The 24,737-nt window shown below is 40.5% G+C and overlaps 2 protein-coding genes across 3 annotated transcripts in view; both read right to left on the bottom strand.

Moving 5' to 3' along the window:
* Window positions 1-2,456, bottom strand: part of wls (Wnt ligand secretion mediator) — a 31,116-nt gene extending 28,660 nt beyond the window's left edge. For both annotated transcript variants that reach the window (XM_074689261.1, XM_074689262.1), the window contains exon 1: window positions 2,173-2,456. In XM_074689261.1, the coding sequence (XP_074545362.1) occupies window positions 2,173-2,278 (106 nt within the window). In that variant the 5' untranslated portion in view covers window positions 2,279-2,456. The remainder of the gene's footprint in view (window positions 1-2,172) is intronic.
* Window positions 2,457-4,901: 2,445 nt separating this feature from the next.
* Window positions 4,902-24,166, bottom strand: scinlb (scinderin like b). The gene is made up of 17 exons (XM_074688394.1): window positions 24,050-24,166; window positions 21,254-21,443; window positions 18,286-18,440; window positions 15,028-15,189; window positions 14,768-14,917; window positions 14,197-14,286; window positions 11,661-11,793; window positions 11,465-11,553; window positions 11,125-11,340; window positions 10,900-11,033; window positions 10,652-10,742; window positions 8,597-8,767; window positions 8,323-8,497; window positions 7,076-7,191; window positions 6,864-6,941; window positions 6,691-6,751; window positions 4,902-5,635 (listed from the first exon to the last, which is right to left on the bottom strand). The coding sequence occupies exons 2-17, from the start codon at window positions 21,432-21,434 to the stop codon at window positions 5,469-5,471; spliced, it is 2,169 nt and encodes a 722-aa protein (XP_074544495.1). The 5' UTR covers window positions 21,435-21,443; window positions 24,050-24,166; the 3' UTR covers window positions 4,902-5,468.
* Window positions 24,167-24,737: the final 571 nt, after the last annotated feature.

Raw genomic sequence — 24,737 nt, forward strand, 5'->3', positions numbered from 1 at the left:
CAAATCAAATGTTTTTTGTCTTTTTTTATGTGTGTTTCTTAAACAAATAAGACCGTCACAATAAGAGTAACATATAAATGCCAGTACAGGACAGACTTAGCTTTCTTTACAGTGAAAAAAACAAACAAACAAACGTGTGATTATCGGTATTGGTATCGGCCAAAAGGGGTTTCGATATATCGGCATATCGGATATCGGCAAAAATCCAATATTGTGCATCCCTAATATAAACTTTCCTGACCACGCAGAATTAAACTGACAATTAACCTTGCTAATTTTCCGTTTTAGGGTAGACAGAGATGTGCTATTGTCACCTGTGTAGGACTGCTAATGTTAACTTTTCAAATGCACCTTCTCAATGACACAATGCATTGTGGTTTAGTTGCTAAGATAGGTGTTGCAGTCAATATTTGTAATGATGTTGGATTTTTTGCAAGAACTTGTCAGTGTTAGTAAAAGATGTTTTTCTCATCAAACCCGAATCCCAATCACTTGGCAGCAGCTTTTGGGCCACTCGAGGGTTGTTTTCAGGTCGCGTGTGGCCCACGGGCCGTTAATTGAATAGAGCTGCTGTAGTGTATTGGCTGATACAGTGTACCCATCTGTTACCAGGGGTCTGGGTAGCTCTACAATTTTTAGAAAGCACATACACACCAAGCCAAAAAGCTGAATTTTTACAGCATAAATACACATATTTACATGCTAGTTAGAAAAGCTCCCATCTCTTTAGGTACATACTGAATGGGTGTGAATTCTTTCATAATTCGTTTTTTTTTTTTTTTCTTATTTCATTTTTATTTATGAAGTAACAAGTTGTCGTACTTTTGCTTCATTGTAATATGGTGACAGCCTGAGCTATTATCAAAGAAAGGTTCACTATGTATTTATAGAAACAGAGTAGTAAAAATAGACACTGAACCAAATTAAGCCCAGTTATCTAGAACCCCTCGCAGTTCAATTACATAGTGACCCTGTGAGTCCATCAGCACACCAGCTCCTCACTGTGTGTCCAGAATAATGGCCGTCCCCCTCAGCCTGCTGACCCCATGCCATGCTCCCGGGCTTGTCAGGAAACAAGGGGAGAAAAAACCCTTTCTACTCAATTACCCCTGCTGCCCTCGGCCACCGAGCAAACACAAAGGAATCCAGCTTCATTAAAACCATCTCAGCCAGGAACGAACCAAACCAGCTAATTTATCACCACCAGCCATGTAGTAAGTGAGAGGGGCTGTAGAGGCACACACTAGTGGATGGTTTGCAGATTCAGCCCCAAGGAGAGACCGGCATCCTTAACATGGACTCAATTCCGATAAACTGTGTGTGTGTGTGTGTGTGTGTGTGTGTGTGTGTGTGTGTGTGTGTGTGTGTGTGTGTGTGTGTGTGTGTGTGTGTGTGTGTGTGAAAAAACTTGACAGCAACTCCTCCAATACAGTCCTCACGGCTACATGCAACTTTGACGGTTGTGTGCACTTGTGTACGTGTGTGAGGGACTGTCTGTCTTGATGCAGATGAAACAAGGGTACGAGAAGGGGAAACATGAATGCTGTGCCCGCCAGGCGATAGGGATCTGGGGAGAAGGGGAGAAAGCAGGAGGAAGGAGTGAAAGAGAGGTAGAGATGCTGCCTGGGGCCCCACACAACAGACGTTGAGAGGAGGGGGTGAGGAGAGGGAAGTGGAGGGGGGAGAAAAGGGATTGGAGGAACATTCGAGTTTGTATCTCGGACGTGAAAAAAGGCTCAATGTATAGGGGTGATAAGTACTGAAACTGAGGAATAAACTCGCGAAGAACTGTGTCCTTTGTCGTTTTTAGCTGAGGTAAATAAAGCCAACGGTCGTGGCATGCAGACAGCAAACACCTTGATACAAAGCAGTGATTTAGCAGACGTGCACCTCAGCAGCTTTTGTGTCAAAGTGACTCTTTCAAAAGCGCCGCATTGTTAGTGAACGACTCGGTGAAACCCAGGTGCTGAAATGCAGCAAAAAAGTTGGCGTTTACCATGAATTCTGTCTGACTGAACGACGTGTTAGTGGAAGACCACAACGACGAGCACAACTGAAAACTTTGTGCCGAACCGTTGACGTTTGGGGACGTCAACGTATGATTTTCAACAGGCACGCGCACAGAAAGACAAACGTTAGCCTAACGTTGGATAAAAGTGAGGGTAAACTTACCAATTAAACCGCCGACCATGAAGGCAAACGCCTGGAACAAAAGCAGAATAACTCCCACTATCACCAACTTTCTGGTGCTCATGTTTTCAATAATAGCCCCCGCCATTGCGAAGGAAAGGTTGGGGGTAAAAATACCACACCGAGCGAGAAACAAACAATAATGTGATGGAAAAGAGACTAAAACGTAGCATCAACGCCAAGTAGGAAGACAAACTGGGCCCCCTCCACCGCTCTGCTCCAGCCTTTCAACTTCGAAGGAGGAAAGAAAAAAAAAAAACAGGGATCACATGACCGAATAGCACTCCGCTTTATCCCCGAACAGCCAACACCAGACCGGGAAAGATCTGTGGAGCGCAACCGCATTGCAATAGAGGCTGGTAATGCAGGTTACCGTGCCATTGAATGCCTTTAATAGCGCCCCTGTTGTGCGAGGAAGCTGGAGGGCTATTTAAAGGAAGGTTTTAGAGGTCTGTTGACGAAAGTCTGCTACAACACCATCTCATGTTTGGTGCCCGAGAATAATCAACAACACCTTGTTCTTTATACTTTTATTTCACACGAACAAAAGCTAGAGCACATAATTTTTTTTCTTGAAATACTTTGCAGTTCTGGGTTACAGAATGTGTATGTTGCTATTCAACACTACACCGCTGATTGAAAAAGATGCTGACAGAAATTTTCAATGTCCATTGAACAAAAAAAGAAGTTTTGTAGACAATATGGTTTGTATGCTTTGTTTGAGGAAAAAAAAAAACAATAAATGCCATTTGCAAAAAAAAGTAATACCTGCATTTACGAGACCAGTTTGAAAAATATTCCAATTTTGTTGTCAGACAGTGCCGGCAGCCCTGTCAGTGTGGCTTTGCATGAGCAATGTTACTAATCTCTTTAGTGATAACACGTTTTCTCCTCAAAAATGGAAACAAATTAACTCTGAAGCACTTCAGTGGAATCAATTTTGTTAAGGTGTATGAAAAAGTGAAATTAGCTTCAAGTGCCATGTTGTAAAATCCACAGCATAGCCCAATGTATTTCACTATTCAACAAATTAAATCTATCTAAAACATATTACTGAACAAAATAACAATGAATAGTAGATTGTAACCTGAATAGAACAATCAGTAATATTATTGTTAAATGTGATCAAATGCAAAAGAAAAAAAATCAACATGAACAATGTGAAATCACCACTGTATGTTTGCCATCAGCCAACATGCTCTCTAATTATAGGCATTGGCACCAACAGGTGAAATTTTGATTTTAGTAGACCATTACCATGTTTTATTTTTGTTCAGCTTTTGAATTGCAACAATACGTCTTCAGTATCACAACATAGAAAACTGAACCTCAAGTACTTTAATATTCTACCTCAGTAAATGCAACTTTTCCTACCTTACACCTCAGTTTAAGAAGATACTGGAGAGTGTACCTTTTCAAGCAAAGATGTATGTGTTTGGTATTCACCCAGAAGACCGCACTTTTACCTCAAAACAACTTAAAGCTCATCGACTCTGGACTCCTGCAGGCCAGGAGGTTGATATCTTTATACTAGAGGAAAATAGATGTGCCCTCTATACATATGTGGGTGAAGGAGATGGCATTGTGTATTGCGGCGACCTACTTCTATTGTCAGGGGAAAGGAGCGAGATTTTCAAGAACTATGGTCACCTTTAATTGAGTTTCTCAAATGCTACAAAGCCATTTAACTTGCAAAATGATGCTGAGTTATTGCTGAATTGTTAGTTGTGTATTTACTTACTTATATACTTATATATACTATATATACTTGCTTTGTTCTCACAAATGAATGTTGTATCTTCTTGAAATTGTGTACCTGTAATTGTAGTTTGAATGTTGTTGTCTTTCACTATAGATACAAGGTCCTTTTGTCTTTCAAGTTGTGATGTCTAGACCTCGTAAACCCCCCTGCCTGGTTGCAAAGCCTTGTCCCAGTGTGGATTCCTGTAGCAGACCGAGGGGTGGGAAGCATACCTTGGGGGGGGGGTTATTCCATGCTGAGGTTCTTTCTTCATTCTGACCACTCATGTGTTAATTGACCCTTCCTTTGCAAAGACCTTTTTTTAAAAAAAAAAAAAAAAAAAAAAAAACCTTGTCAGCCAGCAGAAGTCTCTATTTCATGCTTTACAGGAAAACTTCCACAACTGTCCCCAAACTTTCTTTGGGTATAGATATTTCATCTTGTGCCATTGGGCAAGCAGTCACTTGGGTAAACATTCAGGGTGGATCATCTGATGGCCTTTAAATAGAGTTTGTCTAAATCAGAGTGCATTTAACACAAACCTGCTGTATCAGTTCACAGAATGAATGCAGGACAAACATATTTTTAAAGGATATAAAAATGCTTGTTGTTTCTCCCCTATAAGAAACTTGCGAGTCGCACCCTAAAGGAGAGCAGAGATGTAAGCTGAGCTTTCATGTCTTCATCCTGCTCAGACAGACGCTGCAAGCTACTCCAAGACCTCAGTTTCTCATCCCAGGAGGAGAGAGAAACTCAGAGAAAGAGAAACTCAGAGGGAGAGCTGACAAACCTGCTGACAGCTTCGGTAGGTATGAGTCAAATTATAAATCCTGGTGTTTCAGAGTGAGAGCAGATTTACGAATAATCCCATCCATGTACTCATTACCCTAAAGGGTATTCAGACACAAAATACAGGTTTGAAGTCAGAGGATTTTATTTAAAACCCATCCATATGAGCATTTGAAGTTTGACACAATATACATGTGAACAAATCAAAGTATGCCCTTTAAAATTCACAAGCACAGATAAGGATAAAACAAACTACAGCATGCAACTTCTGGTAATTCAAAAACATTGGAGTACCAGTGTGTAAACAAAGCCCATACGGAAACAGTGCAGTAAAGGTTGGTTGAAGTATGAAAAAAGACAGAAAGGTAAAGATGTTGATGATTTCTGTGCAGTTTAATATGAGCAGAATATCTTTTGCTGTACCAAAGACTTATTTTCCTGTTTACTATTCAAGTAGAAGCCTGGATGAATATGAAGGGAAAGCTGATGCAAGCGACAGATCAATAAACCAATTTCGACAATTAAAGATCATGTTGCTTCAGAATGTCATTCCACTCATTCAATGTCGTGATATATTCCTGTTTTTGTAGTCTGATGCACAGCAACATGACAGAGGCTTAAAGATGGCTATTTGACCTGAAAGCAGTGATTACATTTGTTTTGGCACTTAGGGTTTGACATTAAAAAACAAAATCTGCATTAGGAAGTGCAGGTACAGAGACAGAATGGGGACAAAGAATCTGAGGTTTCACACTTGGAATCTGGCACGGATTCTGTCTGAGGCATTTACATCCCACATCTTGGGATCCCAGGCCTGGAACCAGCCAGTGAAAGTAGGAGGCTCTGCTCCTTGTTTGATGGTGGTGATGGGAGTTCCTTTGCGGCCGGATGGGTCTGAGTCCACATATTCTTTGGCTGCAGGACAAGGAGTAGATAAAGAAAGGACAAAGTAAAAATAAGGCGAAGGACTTTTCATTGAGCAAATTTTCTGAATTGTTTATGATCCACATGGCAGCAAACAGAAAAAAGATATGTAGTAAGTTACATAGTGACATCATGTTACAAAAACTTTTGGTTTCTGCTGTTTATCATTGGGAGGTTGCTTTTATAGATGGGTTGAAAAGTAGCTTTTAAGCAGAAAACAGCTGTAACAGGTGTGAACACAGACTGTACAATAAATGGATGTAGTCTCCCTGTCTGTTTTTGAAACTTAAAGTGAAGCAGATCGGCTATCCCGGCCATATTGGTAGTGGCAAGGGCTTCGCATGCAGCTATAGGGCACCTGTCGGTCATGTGACCCTGAGCTGTGCCTCTGATTGGGCAAGCTTGAGATCTTAATATTCTCTGAACAGCTGAGTTAGAAAAAAATTCACCCCCTGTGCAATGTGCTGATAGTGAAATTAGCGACTCAATCGGGGGACGTTTTTTGAACCAGGCTGTAAGTTAATTTCTGCTTTGAAAACGGCTTTTTCTGGCTTGCTGTGTATGTAACATCCGGTACATCCGGAGCCAGCCTCAAGCGGACACTCAAGAAACAGCAGATTTTAGCACTTCAGCACTGTCTCAGACTGGCAGTTGCCGCTTGGGTGTGAAGCTACAAAAACCGGTAAAATTTAGTAATGTTGAGCCAATACCTTCTAAAAACATTTCTGCAGCTTGAATGTTATAGCTTAATTTGATGATACTCACAAGTAAATTCCTGTAACGTTTAGCTGCTGATGTGCTATTTCCTTCCGTTTCTAAGAATTATAGCATAATATCATGTATGTGCGTTCAACGAAAAAAAATCACCACAAAGCTATTCCCTGTGAAATAAGAGATGCTGTTCACCTTACCATACACTGTCATTTTAAGGGCCAGTGGAAATGCTTTAAACCCAGCAGCTATGTATGTGAAATGCTTTCACCCAGCAAGGACAATCTAACTTGAGTGGTTCATTATTTTTTTCTGTAGGGTTTAATGCAACAAACCTATTTTTGGAGCCCCCGTTTTTTCCTCTGCATTAGCGTCATTCCCAATCCAGAGGAAGAGCTAAAGAGGAAAAAAACACAATCAGTCACTCAGTTTCTATAGAGATTGTCTAAATTGTATAATAAAGATGTTTCTGCAAGCTCTTAATGTGATGACAGAGAGGTAGTCTTACCTGGTCACAGGTGTCCAGGAGCATGACATCATCAGTGGCCAGATCTGACTGGGTGAAGTCTCCTGGCACTTCTTCAACCTGACACACACGGTGCAGAAGAAAACTCAAATTGACCATTCCTACAAGATGTTATTTGATAGGGTTAAAACCTCAGCTGTGTTAATGATTTAGAGGCATAAACCCTCATCTTCTTCAGTCCCCCTGTGACTTACGATCAGTCTCCCTGTTTTGTTGGAGCAGCCAAACAGGCGAGGGGGTTTGATCATGTTCTGCAGACTCTTGGAAGTCTGGTATTCCTTCTTACCCCCAAGAGCACTCCAGAAGTCAGCTGTTAGGTAAGAACATATGCAGAAAAAAACATCACTCATTTCCGTATCATATAGTTTCATTCAGCAGACTCTTTACTCCAAAGCTACTCACAGATAAGAGTAACTAAAACACAAACAAGGATTTAGATAAGAGGGAACAACATAAGTAAGGGCTATGATCACAAGAGCTGTGCTGACAGTGTAGGAGGCACGTGGGGATCTGGGAGCAGAGTGGGTTTTTAACATCATCATCATCATCATCATTGAGTTTATTACAACAGGACAGGATGAATACGTGTTGTGGACTACATAAAGTCAAAGTTTAGACTGATAAATAAAGGTATATGCCAACTATTTTTAAAGGGGAAAGTGTAAAAAAGCACTAAAAGTCACCAGATTCTATGTGATGAAATGCTCAGCATTTAGTGATTTTTTCTTTGTTTATAGTGTTCTACAAAAAATATTTTTAAAGGGGAATAAAATTTGCAAACACAGTAAACCTTGAATACATATTCATCCCTCCACTTTACTGTGTTCACAGTGTCACAGCCTTAAAACTAAAAAGACTTTATTTGACTTTTTGCTGTTAATAAAAAACAAACACCACCTCAAAACAAAATCCAGTGGAATTTGAGAAGTTGGTTGTACCTGGTCTTGTTAGTGGTTTCACAGCAGAAACAAAAACAACATAAATAACTCCTAAAGAATATTCATCAATTCCCCTCCACCACTGGAATAATTGCCTGTTTTTATTTATTTATTTATTTATTTATTTATTTATTTATTTGTTTATTTATTTTATCACAATTACAACACAATCAATCATAGAAAGAAAGATTTCTTTATGTGCTATTTCTTTCTTAGCTTTTTGTAAAGGAGGAATAATTTCTCTAGATATTCCTAAACTTAGTCAGAATTTGTCATTTTTGTGTTTGTAATGTCTAAGAGATATCCTCTTTGGTAAGTAGAATAAGGGAAATCAAGCTATCTTGACTCCTTTTCATGGAGGATAAGTGATGAACAACCTCACTTACCTAATAGTTCCTCCTTTCTCTCTCTCTCTTTTTTTTTTACTATAAATTCAGTACATAGCATCACACCTTTTATATTTTGCATGCTTTGCATTATATTTTGCTCTACAGGACACCCACCTGGCTCTTTGCCCTCTGCAACCTGGGTGGCACTGCCCCCCAGGACCTTCACCACATGTTGGGCGGCGTCCATCTCCTCGCTGCTGGCTCCTACACCCTTCCACACAAATAACTTGCTGAGAGATTTCAGCACAAACGTATCGTTGGTGTTCAGGTTGGAGGCTGTGGGCTCAACCTGAAGAGACAAATGTAGACAGGTGAGTGGTGGAAATCAAGAAGCTACAAACACACACGCTTAGTGTCCTAGGGGCTCATGTCATGGCAGAGACCTCACCTCCACACCCCGGCTGAAATGGCTGGAGCTCTGCCTGATGTGGAAGAGACGAGTGCTGTCGGACTGAGTCTGACCACCTTTTCTGGACGTTCCTCCCCTGTAGATGATCATTGATTTGTTCTTGAACAGACTAACCAGGTGGGGAGGCTCCTGGCCCTGTGTCACTCTTACCTGCAGAGGAAGTATTAAAACCTTAAGATCTGCGGCTCCTTTAACCTTTCTCACTTAGACACACATGAATGATATATAGGAAAGAAACCATGATGAAAACAGAAATCCCCATTGGAATAAAGTTTAAGTGCTTCAAGTGCTTTGGTTGCTAGGAGCCGCCCTGTTGGCTACGGCTGCCTTTTGCAGCAGCTCTCTCTTCTCTGTCCGTGTCTTGTAATTTTTTTTTGTCTCTTTTTCGTAATCTTTGTATTTGGAGTGGATCATTACTTTGTATGGCTCATTTGTTGGTCATGGACACCAAACTTTTTGTGGCTTCAGTGATATTTTTACTAATTTTTCTCCTGTGTTTGTCTGGAGATCCTACATGTGACCATGGCTGCATTGTTTACATGTGAACTCAGCTGTTAGCAGCCTGTAATATGTCAATGCTAACTGGTGCAAGGCCTGATGTCTTCCCACAAGGTGAGGAGAAGGAGGTAGGGCAACGTGCTGGTTCTCAGTTGTGAGCTAAGAAGTGACGACATGGACCTGTCCTTCCATCCATCGTTATTGGGAACGTAAGATCTATCTCCAATAAGATGGACGAGCTAGCTGTGCTAACCCAGCAACAGAGGGAATACCAGAGGGCAGAGTAGCATCATGCTATTCACAGACATGGCTAAAGGAGCTAACATCGGACGCCAGCGCCACATTGGAAGAACTTCACCTGCTGTGAGCGGACAGGATCCAGGAGACAGAGACTGAACAGACTGCTGAAGAAGCTCAGTCCTGGACCCTGTGGAGGTGGAGGCTGGCTGAACTGGACAATGATGGACAAGCTGTCATCAACTACTTTCTTAGGGACCTTTTTGCACTTTCTTTACACTTTCTTACTTTTGTTTTCTTGATTGCTGCTTTGACTTCAATTTTTTTGTACTTGTTACAGTGACAATAAAGTTCTATTCTATTCTATTCTATTCTATTCTATTCTATTCTATTCTATTCTATTGTGACCTGCACTTTAAGGCAGCTCATTTAAATCTGTCTTCCTGAAAACGAATCCTTTCTCTTGAAATGTTCACCACCTGTGTTTCCACCACACAGGCTCTAACTCAGCTTTTCAATTTAATGCACATTTTCACAATTAACCTAATGACAAAAAGTATGACTTCCAGGTTAATAAATGCAGTCTCAGTGTTCACCATGATGACTTACAGACATTATGTGTTGAGTAGGAAACAAAGGATGCTGGAAATTGCAGAAAAACTGTGTTCAGATGTCTCATATGGAGCAGCAGGGGCTGTTGAAGCTACCTTGAGCTGCAGGACTAATATGAGCACTGGAGCAACACTGCCCTCTGCTGGTTGTTTAAAGTTTGTTATTTCAATGGTAAATTGAGTGAATGTTTTTGTCATGTGTGCCTTTCCTCTGTAACAAACAGATTATACAGATTTAAGAAGCTAAGAGCTAATCACTGTTTTCCAACAATGGACTTCATCATCACAAATTTAGCAGAGATTGTGCTCCTATGTCTCTGTGAGCCACTATACTCATCATTTACAACAACCAAAAGAAGTTTACAACACTAAAATCTTTATCTAGAAAGTCCTTTTTTTTACAGTGAGACTTTCTAGCTAGTTGTTTATTTTGACACTTTATACTTGTTACTTCTAAGTGGACTCTACTATTCAGAACAGTTGTGCGGTAGCTGTGTCTGTTCATGCTAGCTCATTAGAGAGGTGGCTAAACTGCTCTTAAAACTGGTTATTGTTTCTTTTAAACTCCCAAGTCTTTGCCAAGTTTGATGTTTATTTTTTCAGGGGATTAATGTCTCACTGCATCAAATTTGAGCTTGTTTCATGTGAATTTTAAAAAGTGAGCAGGTCATCAAAATCAAGCTCTAACCTGAACCGGGGTTCCTCCCATTGAGTCATCGAGCTTCACTGTGAGGAAGGCCGAGGCCGCCAGCTCGTCCTGTGTGCATTTAAGCCCCTGCCTGGTTCAGAGGAACAATCACACACACACAGAGTCTGTTATTAAACGTCATGTCTGTGGTGTCAGTCTGGGTGTGATAGGATAAAATAAGCCAACACTCTGCATTACACAGATTACATTGTGCGCACACGTTTGCGTGGATCTCTCATTTTACCCACCAAGTGTAGATGATGTGGTGCTCGCGGCCGCCCAGTCTGTAACTGTAGAGGATCAGGTAACAGTCTCCACCATAGAAGTGACCATAGGTGCTGGGATCCACTGCCACCGTGTCTCCGTTCTCGACGCGCCAAATCTGAGAGCCAATCACATTTTGTTTTGCTTCACTTTTCCTCTCTTTTCTTCTCTTAAATGAGACCTGTAAAGATCTTGTAACACTCTTTTACCTGAGTTTTGCCATTTCCATCATCCACCATGCCATGCTGTGCCGCCATGGCCTTGTTGGTGTGCAGAGTGGAGGCATCAAAGGGTACCTGCTCCACTTTGGCTATTCTGCCGATAGCGAAGGCCTTACTGGGACCTGTGGTCTCATCTTTGTCCTTCCAGTCGCTGAAGAACTGCTTGAACAAAGATGTCTCAGCTCCTGCAGGAAGGACTTGAATCTGTGAGGAGAACAGGAAAGAATGAAGTTTAGTCCCTGTTAAACTTCATGTCACAGTAATGGGTCTAGTTCTGCAGATACAAAACAAAGATTTTTTTAAGCATGACTTGTGTTTTCTGTTCTACCTGGGTCTTGTTGGAGTATCCTTTGTCTTTGATGAACTTCTGAGCAGCTGACATGGCTGCTTTGCGCTCTGACGTGTTCGCTTTGGGACCTGGTGAGATTTAGATAAGACATGGCATGATGAGCAGGCCAAATCCTCAGAAAACATTTTCTGTTTGTTTTTTAGATCTGTCTTTGAGTCTGTTATGCTCTTGATACCTTTCCAAACGTAGACTGTGTTATCCACCCCGTTGTCCAGGATGTAGCACTCCTCAGGAGACAGCATTGCCTGTTTGAAAGGATTGGTGGGAGCCACAACAGTCACCTTCATCGTGCCAGATGCATCCGAGATCTGCAAAGCAAATGGAGCGTCAGCTAGCAGCTCTGATTAAAAAGTGGATATTTCTGAATCCAGAGATCAGATTACTCATTTCTTTTGAGTTATTTTAATGCATGGTTCAACTGCTAATGAACAGATGTCAGATATGCAATATAAAGACAGCCTTATATATGGATGTTAAAGACAGCATTATGACATTTTAAGGGTTCAGCATCCCATGTATTGAGGCGATAGCCCCTGGTTATGCAGCCAGAGTTACAGCCTGTGGCCCCCATTCAATCTGTCACTCCCCACGCTCTCTCTCTGTTTCCTGTACTATCCACTGTCCTGGATGTATTGCTTTTTCTACAGGGGGCGCCATTGACACAATCTGTAAAACTTCCCACATGAGAAAAAATTTCGAGGATATTTTCTACAATCATCAGGTAATATTTCAATTTTTTTCTGTGACATATCCCTGTCAAGTGTGATAGCTAGATGTTTTCCCATTAGATCATCAAAATCATTTATACGTTAAATACGTTCAAAATGCTTTATGAGGTAAGCTAGTTCTACATGGGTAGAAAACAACTGATTTTCTTGTTGTGTGCAGAGACAGACTTTTTTTCACACAGTAAAAAAAAAAACTCTAGAGATTCTGCATCATGTTTATTATGAGGTAGCAGTGAGTGTCGTTGTTTCTGCACTTGATTTCTGTGTTGTACTTTGTGTTTTTGTACTTTTTTGGCAGGGAGGGCTCAGGCTGCCTGTGCCCAGTGACATGGACCGGCAGTTTGTGCTCCGTTTAAAATTCTGCCAGAGACTCTCCTCACTGGTAAGAGGCTGCGGTCCATCAGGTCCAGAACCTCTCGCCACAAGAGCAGTTTCTTCCTCTCTGCTGTTAACCTGATGAACACTGCCCAGGCCCTCCCTCCTCCCATATAACCCAGACCCTCCCCTTGAGACTGTTCTTACATCTGATTCTGCGTTATATTAACGCCTACTGAACTTTAAATTGCAGAGCCCCAGCTGCACCTTGTATCCTCTGTTTCTCATTTTATTATTATTTTGTTTTTCTGTTAATATAATTTTTGTATTATTTTATTTTATTTTATTTTACTTTATTCTATTTCATTATCATCATTTTTCTCTTTATACTTCTGCATATTTGTTTATCTTAACTTTTTGTATATTTTATCTGCGTTTTCATTATTTTCTTGTCAAGTGTAAGCACCAACACACCAAGACAAACTCCTTGTATGTGCAAATGTACATGGCAATAAAACTTGTTTCTGATTCTGATTCTGAATATTTCAACTCTTTATTTTATGTAGAGGAGATTTTAAGAAAACACGCCAGTTTATCATCTCTGCAAATCACATCAACTCTAATGATGAAAAATAATTTACTTGTAAGTAGAGAATTTTCAGTGCCACTTTTTGGAACTGAGATGTTTATAAACCCTTTAAACAAAATAAAAAAAAATGTCTGTATCATACTGTTCATGATATATTTTTTTAATATCACATTCAACACATTTCTGGACACTTTTTATTCAGGTTTTTTAAGAATTATGTATTCTTAAATTGCAGAAAATAATTGTTTTGAAAAAACTTGATGACAATAAAGATGTGATTCTCACTGCAACTTCTAGAAAATAAGTATGTGGATAATTTCATGAGAGCAGCCATTTTTTAACAGGGATCGCTTATCAAGGGATCAATCGCTTAGTTCTCATAGCTAGCTACATAGATATATAGATATATAGAAAGATATATAGATATATAGATAGATAGATAGATAGATAGATAGATAGATAGATAGATAGATAGATAGATAGATAGATAGATAGATAGATAGATAGATAGACAGACAGACAGACAGACAGACAGACAGATAGATAGATAGATAGATAGATAGATAGATAGATAGATAGATAGATAGATAGATAGATAGATAGATAGATAGATAGATAGATAGAACTTTGTCTCTTCTGCAGTAAAAACTGAAATTTGTCTTTGACACGGCTCTGTGTACAAATTTAAACACACTTACAAACACAATAAATCTTGTTTTGAAAACTGGAGATGTATTGATTTTCATTTTATGTCATTTCATTTATGTGTGAGACCAAGTGTGTTTGTTAAACCCTGCGTGTAATGTGGCTCTTTGTAGTACCATGGTAATTTTTGTGGCTCTTGATCTCTGAGTGGTTGGCCACCCCTGGTTTAGAGTGACCAATTAACCTGGTGAGCATCTTTTAGGACTGAACCCACCCATGCACACAGAAAACATGCAAACTCCACACAGAAAGGCCCACCGGCAAAGCTGTGAATTGAACCATTGCCCTTCTTGCCGTGAGGCTGCAGCGCGAACTGTTGCGCCACCGTGGACAGCAAAGCCATTGGTCAATTTTCTGACACATTTTAAACTCACCATGTAGAGGGCACCCTTCTTCCTGTTGCAGATGTCCACCTTGTCATCGTCCGGACTAGCTGGGGCGATTTCAGGTTTGGGCCCCAAAGCCTAAAGACAGAAGGAATGAGTCAATATGTCCTCATTCTGTGACTTGAATTCAGCATTGAAGTTTAAATCAAATGAACACAAATTACGATCTGAAGCTGATTAAAACTGATGAAATGAATTGATAGAATATAATCTGTGAATCTTACACACACACACACACACACACACACACACACACACACACACACACACACACACACACACACACACACACACACTCTAATGAGGCCTCTCTGGAGTTTACCCTCCTCTCGTGTTGTAAAGGAAGTGTTGGCACATGAGCAGGACATCACAAAGGACGTCATTGTGTCCACTCATTCCCACGCTGTCTAACTCACCAACTGTGACATGCATCAAAACTCTCACAGCTTCTGCATACGGGAAACTACTTTCAGTTTCAAACCTCCAGAATGAGGCCAGGATTCACCAGAGGGAGAGAAACAGGATACATGTGAGTGTGTGTTGAGTGTGAGTGTGTCACCTCTATGACAGCAGCTGGCTCTTCCCCCTCTTCCACCATATGTGTTTTTGCTCGGCCGTTTCTCTCGTTGTCCCTGATGTCGATGGCCACCCCAGAAGCCTTTAACCTCTCAAAACGGTTACACTCACTGCCGCACCACTGGTACACATCCTGAAGGAGGGAGAAAATGAGAGATTGAGGATTCTTGTTGCATCACAGTGGCGCTGTATTCACTGGTTGTGAATATCGTGTGTGTAACAGGCAAATGACCGTAAGCTGACCTTGCCCAGGTCGATAATGAAACAGTCTCCCTTGTTGAAGCTGCGCCAGCTCATTTCCACCTCTGAGGCTCTGATTTCTCTACGACCCTTGACATGCAGCAGCCGCTGCACGCTCGAGTCATTGGTCACCACATGCTGGAAACCTGAGGCCACGCCCCCTTTCTGTGACCAAAGAATTACATGAGGTTATTAACAGGAAGGACTAATACATTCTGGGTGCCAATGGAAAATGGAAACTTGGTACACTGTGTGTTTTACACAACCTCAACATGTTGGCCAGGGGTTTGTAACAAAAGCACCACTGAGATGTTTAAGGCAGGATGTGTGGAAAACGGTGAGTGAACAACTCGCACAGTGAGGGTGAAATGAGTTTCACACATCAGCATAAAACCTCAAAGGGTAAAAGGCTTTACATTTTTTAGCAATATAATGAGATTAACATGTATGCAACCATAAATCACAGCCAACAAACCTTGAACACATGAAATGAAACTAACATGAGGCCTACTTCTAGAGAGGAGGAACATGTCTGTTCTGTACAGCAGTTTGGTACCTTTGGGGCAGGGTTTTCCTGTAATGAGCCGTCCTTTGTGAAGCCAGTAAACAAAAAAGGTATTTACAAGACATGCAAATGTAACGCAGCAAATGAGAAACAGATGCACTCTCTGCTGGAGGAAAACAGCCCTGTGACTGCTTTGATGGAGGGATTTGATGGTTTTGAACATGCAGAAGTTGAACTCAGGGCCTGTCATTCCCTGTGAACTCAAACGAAGAGGGACTTCTTGTTCTTAAAACGTCCAATGAGGGTTTTAGCATTCAGCCGCAAAGGCACAAAGTCTGGTTAGCATCTGGAGGAGTGGATTTTATTTATTCCAAAATGGAAACCACATTTTTGCTGTTTGTGTCTCTCTGAAGACAGAGGCAGTAAAATTTTCCACTGCAGAAACAACACAGGCTCAGTTTGTGTTAATGGCAGAACCGTTTCACCAAAACTATGAGGAGATAATTTGGTTAAGTTTGGCCTCTTACTGTTTTTCTGTTTCTAAAAAACATTGTGGCTAGATGTGCGCTAACATACGTTTGTGTAAGTGTGTTTGTTGTGTGTGTGAGTAACTTTTCTCTTCAAGTGTGGAGCAGAGTTTCCATCCTCAAGCTAAAAAAAAAGCAGCACACAAAGCTTCAGGGTAAGTAAGACAAACTGAAGCCAGATGTAGGTTGGGAGATGAGAATCAGACAGCTGGTTTAAAAAAAGAGAAAGCAGAGAACTGGTCTGGCTTGTGTCTCTTGAAGTGTTCCTCAGTGAGCAGACGTGGTGTTGCCTGAGCTGCACTCAGTGTGTGAGACACACCCTGAGAGGCTGTTGGGTAATGTTGCTCTTCCTCTGAACTTCAGACTCATTAGCTTCTCTACACGGCAAAGTCCACTAGATGCTGACAATCATTAAACCTTTGTCATATTTTTGCTTCAAAGACACATCTGACACAGTTTGTTGTTCACTGTCAATGCTAAGATCATAAATAAAAGGGTCAATGCTTTAAACTTCACTAATTTGCCAGTTCAATAATCAAGAGACACTGAAATCTTTGTCAAACATCTTTTCTTGCTAACTCTTAATTCACATAATGCCCATCAGGAAGGGGTTGGGATGTATGTTCTACAATAATCTAATTTTTTTTTTTTTACCTTCTCTGTCTGTCTTTTGATGCTTGTGGTCTAAAGTTTCAAAAATATGGAGCAGTTTAAAGGAAACAGCTCATACTGGCAGCTTTGTTACAAGCTACAGCAGTGCTTCAATCTAAATGCTCCTTATGCTACTAATAAACTCAAAATAACAAATCTAAAATAAAAATGTTCAGCTTGTGTTATGTTTACAATAAGAAGCGTGTTAGCTGACTGTCATAGTATGCTAATATTAGCTTATTAGTCCAACATAAATATGACACTTTTACAAACTTTGTGTTGCAATTTCAGATCTCACTTGTTGTTGAGTAACCATCTTAATTTAGCATGTTAGCATGCTAGCATTTGTTCATGAGTCCTGATAAGCAAGTGTATTATTTTTATTTTGTTTTGACTTTTTGTTTTCAACTTCAGTTCATTCAGTTTTTAAATGCTTTTTTATGCTTAGTGTTTATTTAGTTTTTGTTACATTTTATCTCAGTATTAGTTCAAGTCTTTTTGTTTTATGGGGTTGTTATCAGGGGTAAAATTCAAAAATGTCAGAAAAAGCATTTTGTTTTAAAAACCAATAAACAATGATGAAATGTCTCATTCATTTATTTTCTGAACCGCTTATCCTGTTTAGGGTTGCAGGTGTCTGGAGCCTATCCCAGCTGTCATTGGGCAAGAGGCAGGGTACACCCTGGACTGGTCGCCAGCCAATCACAGGGCTGACACAGAGACAGACAACCATTCACTCACACACTCACACTCAATTTCGAGTGCTCAATTAACCTGATGAGCATGTTTTTGGACATGCTCATCGGGGAGAACATGCAAACTCCACACAGAAAGGCCAAGCTGGGAATCGAACCAGTGACCTTCTTGCTGCGCCATCGTGCAGCCCATAAAATGTCTACCTTAGTGTTATTCTGTCTGGCCACTGAGTGGATGGTAAAAAAAAAATATTTTCTATATAAAATAGATTGACAGAGACAAAACTGAAGACATTCTTGTCATAGTTTTAGTTTGTTTTGTAAACTCAAACTCTAAGTCAGTTATCATTTTGTAAAGCCTTGCTTTAATTTGTACTTCAGTTTACAAAACAATTTTTTAATATTTTTTATAATGTTTTCATTATATTGTTATTTTGATAATTTTTGTTGACAATAATTATCTTGTTGATGAGCAGCTATAAATTGTGAGCAAGCAACAAATCTGTTAGGATTTCATGGCCATGGGTAAAGTTACAGCACTAATAATGCCATTAAAACTTAATCTGAAGGGAAAATTAAAATCCATCTAACAATTGTTGGCTCTTCTTTTTGAAAACTCTTCGGGGTGTTTAGCTGAAGTCAGCAGATGAAACCAATTCAGACCATGACTTTGTTTCATGTTAACCCTTAAGTTGAGGAATTTATTGGTGGCTGAAAGTCATGATCATCAGGAATTTATGAAACAAGGTCACATACAGTTTAAGATGCAGATTACAGGTAAAACAAACTGATTTCTTGACTGCACACCTTGTATCAGGAGTGTTGTCTTTCAGATTGGGACACTACATGTCTGAAGTTGTCTCCAGCGTACGGTTAAACCCACCTGGTACCTGATTCCCGACCTGAAGTACCCCAGAAAGGTTTTGGATTCACAGTTCTGCACCTCTCTGAACTGCACAGGACGACCACCCAGGAAGTCATCCAGCTGTGTGGCAAAGATGGCTGCTGCTCCACTCTCATCCTGTGAACACTCTCCCCCTGCAGGAAGGAGACTTTTTTAGTGTTCAGACACAAACTGCATCACATTAACTGTCAGGGATAAATCTCTCTTACGCGCTAAAAGTTATGGTGCATTAGACGAGGAAATGTTAGTTTCTGCAGTGACCTGACGGGACCTCTCGGGAATGACTGGAGGATCTGAATCATTTTAACCACATCTGCAGCAGAGGAGCTTTGTATCCTGTTATTACCATCTGATGGCACTCAGGATGGATAAACTATTACATAACTGTGCATGATCAGCATTGATTGTTGACAGACGAATTGAATGTGCATTCAGCTAGTTTATGCAGCTTCTTACACAGCGCTTCAGAGGATATTGCGACTAAAACTTCGCCTGTGTGCTGGCATCAGAATCGAACTGGCAGCACCAACTCCAAACACGGCTAAGCCTGTGTCTGTGGCCTGGAGGGGTTTTTCCAAGGGTGACTCATGCTGTGGTTTCTCTAAGGGCTCTGTTTCAGTTATGCAACCAAAAGTTTGGAGACCATGAGAACAAAATTTGAGAACTAGAGGATTAAAAAAATAGCTGTGTGTGATTGTCTGCTCTGTTTAGACCTGTAGTGAAAGCAGACAGCACCGTGAGGGAGCTGGGTGAAGGAGAGGAATTTCACAACCTGGTGTGGCTTGGATAGGTGTGTATCTCAGAGGCTCAGCCAGCAGAGGTTTTATGAGCTCAGAAAACAGCTTCATCTGGTTTATCAAGGCTGTGTAAACCACAATTGTTGTGTGAATCAATTAAATGAGAACACTTAAGTATCTCTGTCTTCTTAAGCTACAAGAAACCAATTGCAGTTTGTACTTTCATACATTTTCATTTGTTTTACTGGTCAGATAATTTCTGCCAATCCAGGACAATGAAAAAGAAGTGAAGTATCACGATATAATGTGAAAGATAAAACAGTAATGCAAGATCATTTTCGTATTTTTAACAGAAAAACAAATGTTGGGGCAATTCGTCATTAATCAAGTAGAGCCTGCACAGTGCTGCACAGAGGAATTTGCATGTTGTTTAGATATTCTCCTGTGGATGCTTGGTTTATCTCTGGGTACTCCAGGTTTCCTTCCTTTCCCTCAGTCCAAAAACATAATCATGAGGTCATTGATTGGTCTAACTTGCAGCACATGAGTTGAATATAAATGTTTTGTGCATAAATGTGTGAACAGCTGTCTGTCCCTGTGACCTGTTCAGGGTGTAACTCAGCTCAACGCCCTGTGTCAGCTGTGATTCGCTCCTAGAATGGATGGATAGATGACACATCATATACAATTAGACAGTTTTCAAGCTGATTTTATTAAATCATATTTAATAGTATCTGTGTATTCAGCTGCAGAGCCAATGGGCTATCCCTACAATCTGATTGGCTATCCTGAAATTCAAAACCATGACCAGCTATCTGCATTACAGGAAGCAGCACTTATATCAGAATCTGAAACTTGGGTTGTTTAAACCGGCTGCTAGAAGCTTCTCTGCATTTCATTTTCTTCTTTTGGTACTTTAAGTAATAACTTTGGACAAACATCTTCCTCTTCACTTACTTAAATATTTCTGCCGGCCTGTTGCTAGGCGCCGCCCTGTCAACCTTGTATTTGGAGTGGATCATTACTTCGTATGGCTCATAAGTTGGTCTTGACACCAAACTTTTTGTGGCTTCAGTGATACTTTTACTAATTTTTCTCCTGTGTTTGTCTGGAGATCCTACATGTAACCATGGCTGCATTGTTTACATGTGAACTCAGCTGTTAGCAGCCTGTAGCATGTCAATGCTAACTGGTGCAAGGCCTGATGTCTTCCCACAAGCTGAGGAGGAGGTGAGGACGACGTGCTGGTTCTCAGCTGTAAGCTAAGAAGTGACGACATGAACCTGTCCTTCCATCCATCGCTATTGGGAACCTAAGATCTATCTCCAATAAGATGGATGAGCTAGCCGTGCTAACCCAGCAACAAAGGGAATACCAGAATGCAGAGTAGCGTCATGCTATTCACAGACATGGCTAAAGGAGCTAACATCGGACACCAACGCCACATTTGAAGAGCTTCACCTGCTGTGAGCAGACAGGATCCAGGAGACAGAGACTGAACAGACTGCTGAAGAAGCTCAGTCCTGGACCCTGTGGAGGTGGAGGCTGGCTGAACTGGACAATGATGGACAAGCTGTCATCATCTATTTTCTTATGGACCTTTTTGCACTTTCTATACACTTTCTTACTTTTGTTTTCTTGATTGCTGCTGTGACTTCAATTTCGTTTTACTTGTAACAATGACAATGAACTTCTATTCTATTCTATTCTATTCTATTCTATTCTATTCTATTCTATTCAGTTACCAGAAAATGAAAGGTCTGCATGAGACTGAAACCGTTTTTTGGATTTTTTTTAAACAAGAGGCTGGATTTAGAGCAAGAGCTCATACTTTTTAACACACTCGGACACACTTCAAAAGTCAGCACCCCAGTTTGTATACCATGACTTTTTCATTTCAAAGTAACTTTTCTGCTTTTCAAATGAAAATAAAAAAATCAAACCAGGTCTGAGGAAAGAACTGAAACCTGGTTTTATGAGGCACACAACTATACACCAACCCCATCATTTTAGCTTAAAAAAAAGGTTGTTACAGCAACCAAAATGTGAATTAAAAGACAAAAAATGTTCTCACGTGACTGAACATGCTTCATTAAAATGTCTTCAGAAATGTCCTGTAGGACTATAAAGAACAGTCCCATCTTCAGCCAGAGCTACTCTGTCCTCTAAGCATCCCACAGAGGGGTTAACTGTGTGATTTCATGTCTTACCCAGCCACATGTGTAAGTAGTATGAGGGGGCTGAAGTGGTGTAAAGCAGCAGGTAGGCATCCCCAACGTAGAAGCTGCCATACAGGGCTTCAGGGACCGGCTTCAGATCCATGTTCTCAATACGCCACACCTGCAGGCCCGGCTTCTTCCCAGCAGTCAGAAACTCCTGATGGGAAACCATGATGTCGCTCTGGATAGATATGAAAAACACAGAAACACGAATAGAAACAGGAGAAAGAGGGTTTCATGCTTTTGACTTATAACTTTGTGACATGTAGCATCTTGACAACACAAACCAAACGTTACATAAGAGACAGTTTGTTTTTTTTCTTCTCGTTGTGTGTTTCCTCGACGTGATGTTTCTGCGCTGTTGTTGGTAACATCTGTGTGACACAAACCCACTGTGGGTATAAATAAATGTGGCCATATGACAGGAAGCTTCTTGCCTTATTTGGACATTCAGTGTAAAGACCAAACCAGAAAAACTAGTTCCTTGAGCTGTGATGAAAACAGCAATTTGCAGTGCTGCTGCTATGAGACATCAGTGAATATTTCAGATATCATGACTGTTTATTGTTTTTTAAGGTAAATATGTTAAAACATTTTCAATGTAACAGGATAAGCTGTTTGGAAACACAGTGAAAAGCTTTTAAAGACTACTCAAGTTGTCACTTTAACCCAATGAGTGCACGGTCAAAGACTTTGTCTTGATTTCTGTGAAGAAAGCAGACAAAGGCCATAAACCTGTCCAGGATAAGAGGGTATGTATATGACTGAAGCTGGATTGATGCCCTTTGAACCGCTAACAGTGAATATTTAATCAGTAATTTGCTTTCCTGAGCCAACAGCAGAGATATTACTCCAGTACACACCTGACCTAGTTTGTTTACACACCTTTTTATGTGTTTATTGTTGATAAGGAGAGAAAATAAGAAGCCATGTCCTTATTACTGCACAAATCTTACCGCATCTACTAGCTTTCACCATCACAGTCACTTCGTAATGAATGTTAACATTTGGAAAATAAATAAACCTTGGAGTTGAGAGGTTGTAAGGATTAATGTTTTTAAAGATTACACAAGATTACAAGACAGATTACAAGTCACTGTGGCAGTAGGATTACTGCTGATGTTGACTGATGACGCAAAATGTAACTTCCTCACAAATGTTACAGTTTACAATCTATATTTCACTCTGTGATACTTCTCTAGTCTGCAGGCCATGCATGCAGAGGGTCATGAATAACAGCATCAACAACCTGATGCATCTTCCTCCAGAGCCTTCAGTGCTGTTTCCCTATTTTCAACTGGACAATATTACAAAAATTAAATCTGGTAAATGTATCACACAGCTGTCCTGGTCACACACTAAAGCTCCCATTATTTTACAAAAAAGTATCAGGCAAGCAGGTGAGAAGTGCTTTTTAAATGAAGAGATGAGTTAATCTGCTGGTGGGCCACCAATCCAGGAAGTGATGATAAACTAGAGCTTAGGGACTCTTTTTGAATCGAAGCTCTCCATGGCATACAGTACATTGAGAGGATGCTAACATGAAACATTGTTGGACCCAAACAGGGGCGCAGAAGTAGCAGCAACATGTTTTGTGCATCCTGGATCATCCCTGGTATTTTTTAGAAGTGGAGCAGTGAATGAAAGTATCATCTGCATATATATAAAAACATTATGACTAGTACTTGAGATATTAATTGCAAATACCAATGGTCCCAAGGCTGAGCCCTGGGGCACGCCCTTTATTTTCTCAAGAGAGATGAGATGGTGCCATCAGCTTGTTTGCCAACTTAAAGCCACCAGACCGGCTGTATCTTAAATAACAGCATTAATTCCAGCCACAGATGAATCTGTTTATCCCCCATCATTTAGCATTCAGGGGTTTTATTGCAGAGTTTGTTTTGCTTTGTGTAATAAGTGTCATGTTTCAGCCTGCAGAGTGATAACACTGCAGAGCTCTTCCTGTAACAGGCTGGTCAATAAATGCAGCATCATGAACAAAATGTTCAGACCACTTCAGATTCATGGAGGCTTCCTGTACAGAGCTTAATGCACCCTGTGTAACAGGCCTGTGACGTCATGCAGAGGCATGATGCTGCAGATCTTTGAGCTGGAAAAGCATCTTTGATGGGAAACGTCATCTGATCTGTGTTTCTTCTGCTGCTGCCATAGCAGGCTGGAGTCTGTTTCCTCTTTCCTTCCTCCTTTTACGGGAATAGGTTCATTTGCAAAATTAAATCAAAGATTGCATTTAAAACTGCATGAATATGAAAACAAAAGCATCAAATGAGCTCTGTCGCTCTTAAAAGTTGTTATATTCACACTTTGCACAGCCCTTTCCTTTTTTTAAAGTATTACATAACATCTAAAATACAACTTCCTGTACTACAATCGCAGGATTTTCTCCAGCTCATTTACAAAATAAAAGCGGGGCATAACAAAGTGTCTTCTCAGGAATAAGCATTAAAACAGTCTATTTCCACATCATAATAAACAGAACTGCTTCAGTTCCTGTTGTCGATGCTTTCTCCAGCTGCTCTGACTCACAGCGGCGAAATGACAGAGATTTTCCACGTCTGGAAAACCTTTCATTCAAACTTCACGATCATGATCAACTCTAACGGCCTCATTGGACCAGAAGAAAAAAAACAACAAAGTATGCTTTCTAACGAGAAATCTTACTATGGATCATGAAAAAAAAAACTCGTTACAAACTGTTTCAAAGTCCAGAAAGTCGCTAACTGTGCATGCAGCTTGTCGAGTGGAGAAGAAAAACGGTGAACTCACAGTTTGTGGGATGATCCACGCAGGACAGAGGAGCAGAGGCGCTGATTGAGGCTGGAGAGGAGGGAGTGAGCTGTCTATGCTCAGGTCTAATGTTTAAATGTGAAGTATAACAGCAACAGGAGGAGCAGGAGGAGGAGGAGGAGGAGGAGGAGGAGGGAGGGTCCTGGTTTCGCTGAAAGGGCCGAAAAGAGCGAGATCTGATTGGTCGAAGAGCAGCAGCGAAGATAGAGATGCTTCTGTCAGACTCTAAAGGCGGATTTCCTCAAAGCTGCATCTCAAATGTGTTGGGTTTGATCAGAAACATCTTTAACGTACTCAAAGTTTCTTTCTTGTGTGAAAACTGTGGACTGTGAGCTCTTGCTGTTTTCTGTGCAGGTCCACAGTGATAAGGAGTAAAGAGAGTTTTTTTTCTGAGGCAGCACTTAAATCAACTGTGTATATGTTTGAATTGAGCTTTAACAGGCGTGTGACTCCAAAAATAACAGAGAGTAAAAGGTGCCTCCCTTTGGGTTTCCTGTCATGCACCAGTGGACTGTTTATTTACATAAAATAAAAAATAAAAAGGAGACATAAAGAAGTGACTGTATTATTATTAATATTATTATTATTATTTGCAGAATATAGAAAAAAGTATATGAAACTCTAAACAGAGTAAAAATCCAGTCAATAATTTTCTAAATAATATTTT

This window comes from Halichoeres trimaculatus, unplaced genomic scaffold (assembly GCF_033239565.1).
Source record: "Halichoeres trimaculatus isolate MK-OKI-2021-1 unplaced genomic scaffold, fHalTri1.1 fHalTri1_scaffold_15, whole genome shotgun sequence".
In the NCBI taxonomy this organism is placed as follows: domain Eukaryota; kingdom Metazoa; phylum Chordata; class Actinopteri; order Labriformes; family Labridae; genus Halichoeres; species Halichoeres trimaculatus.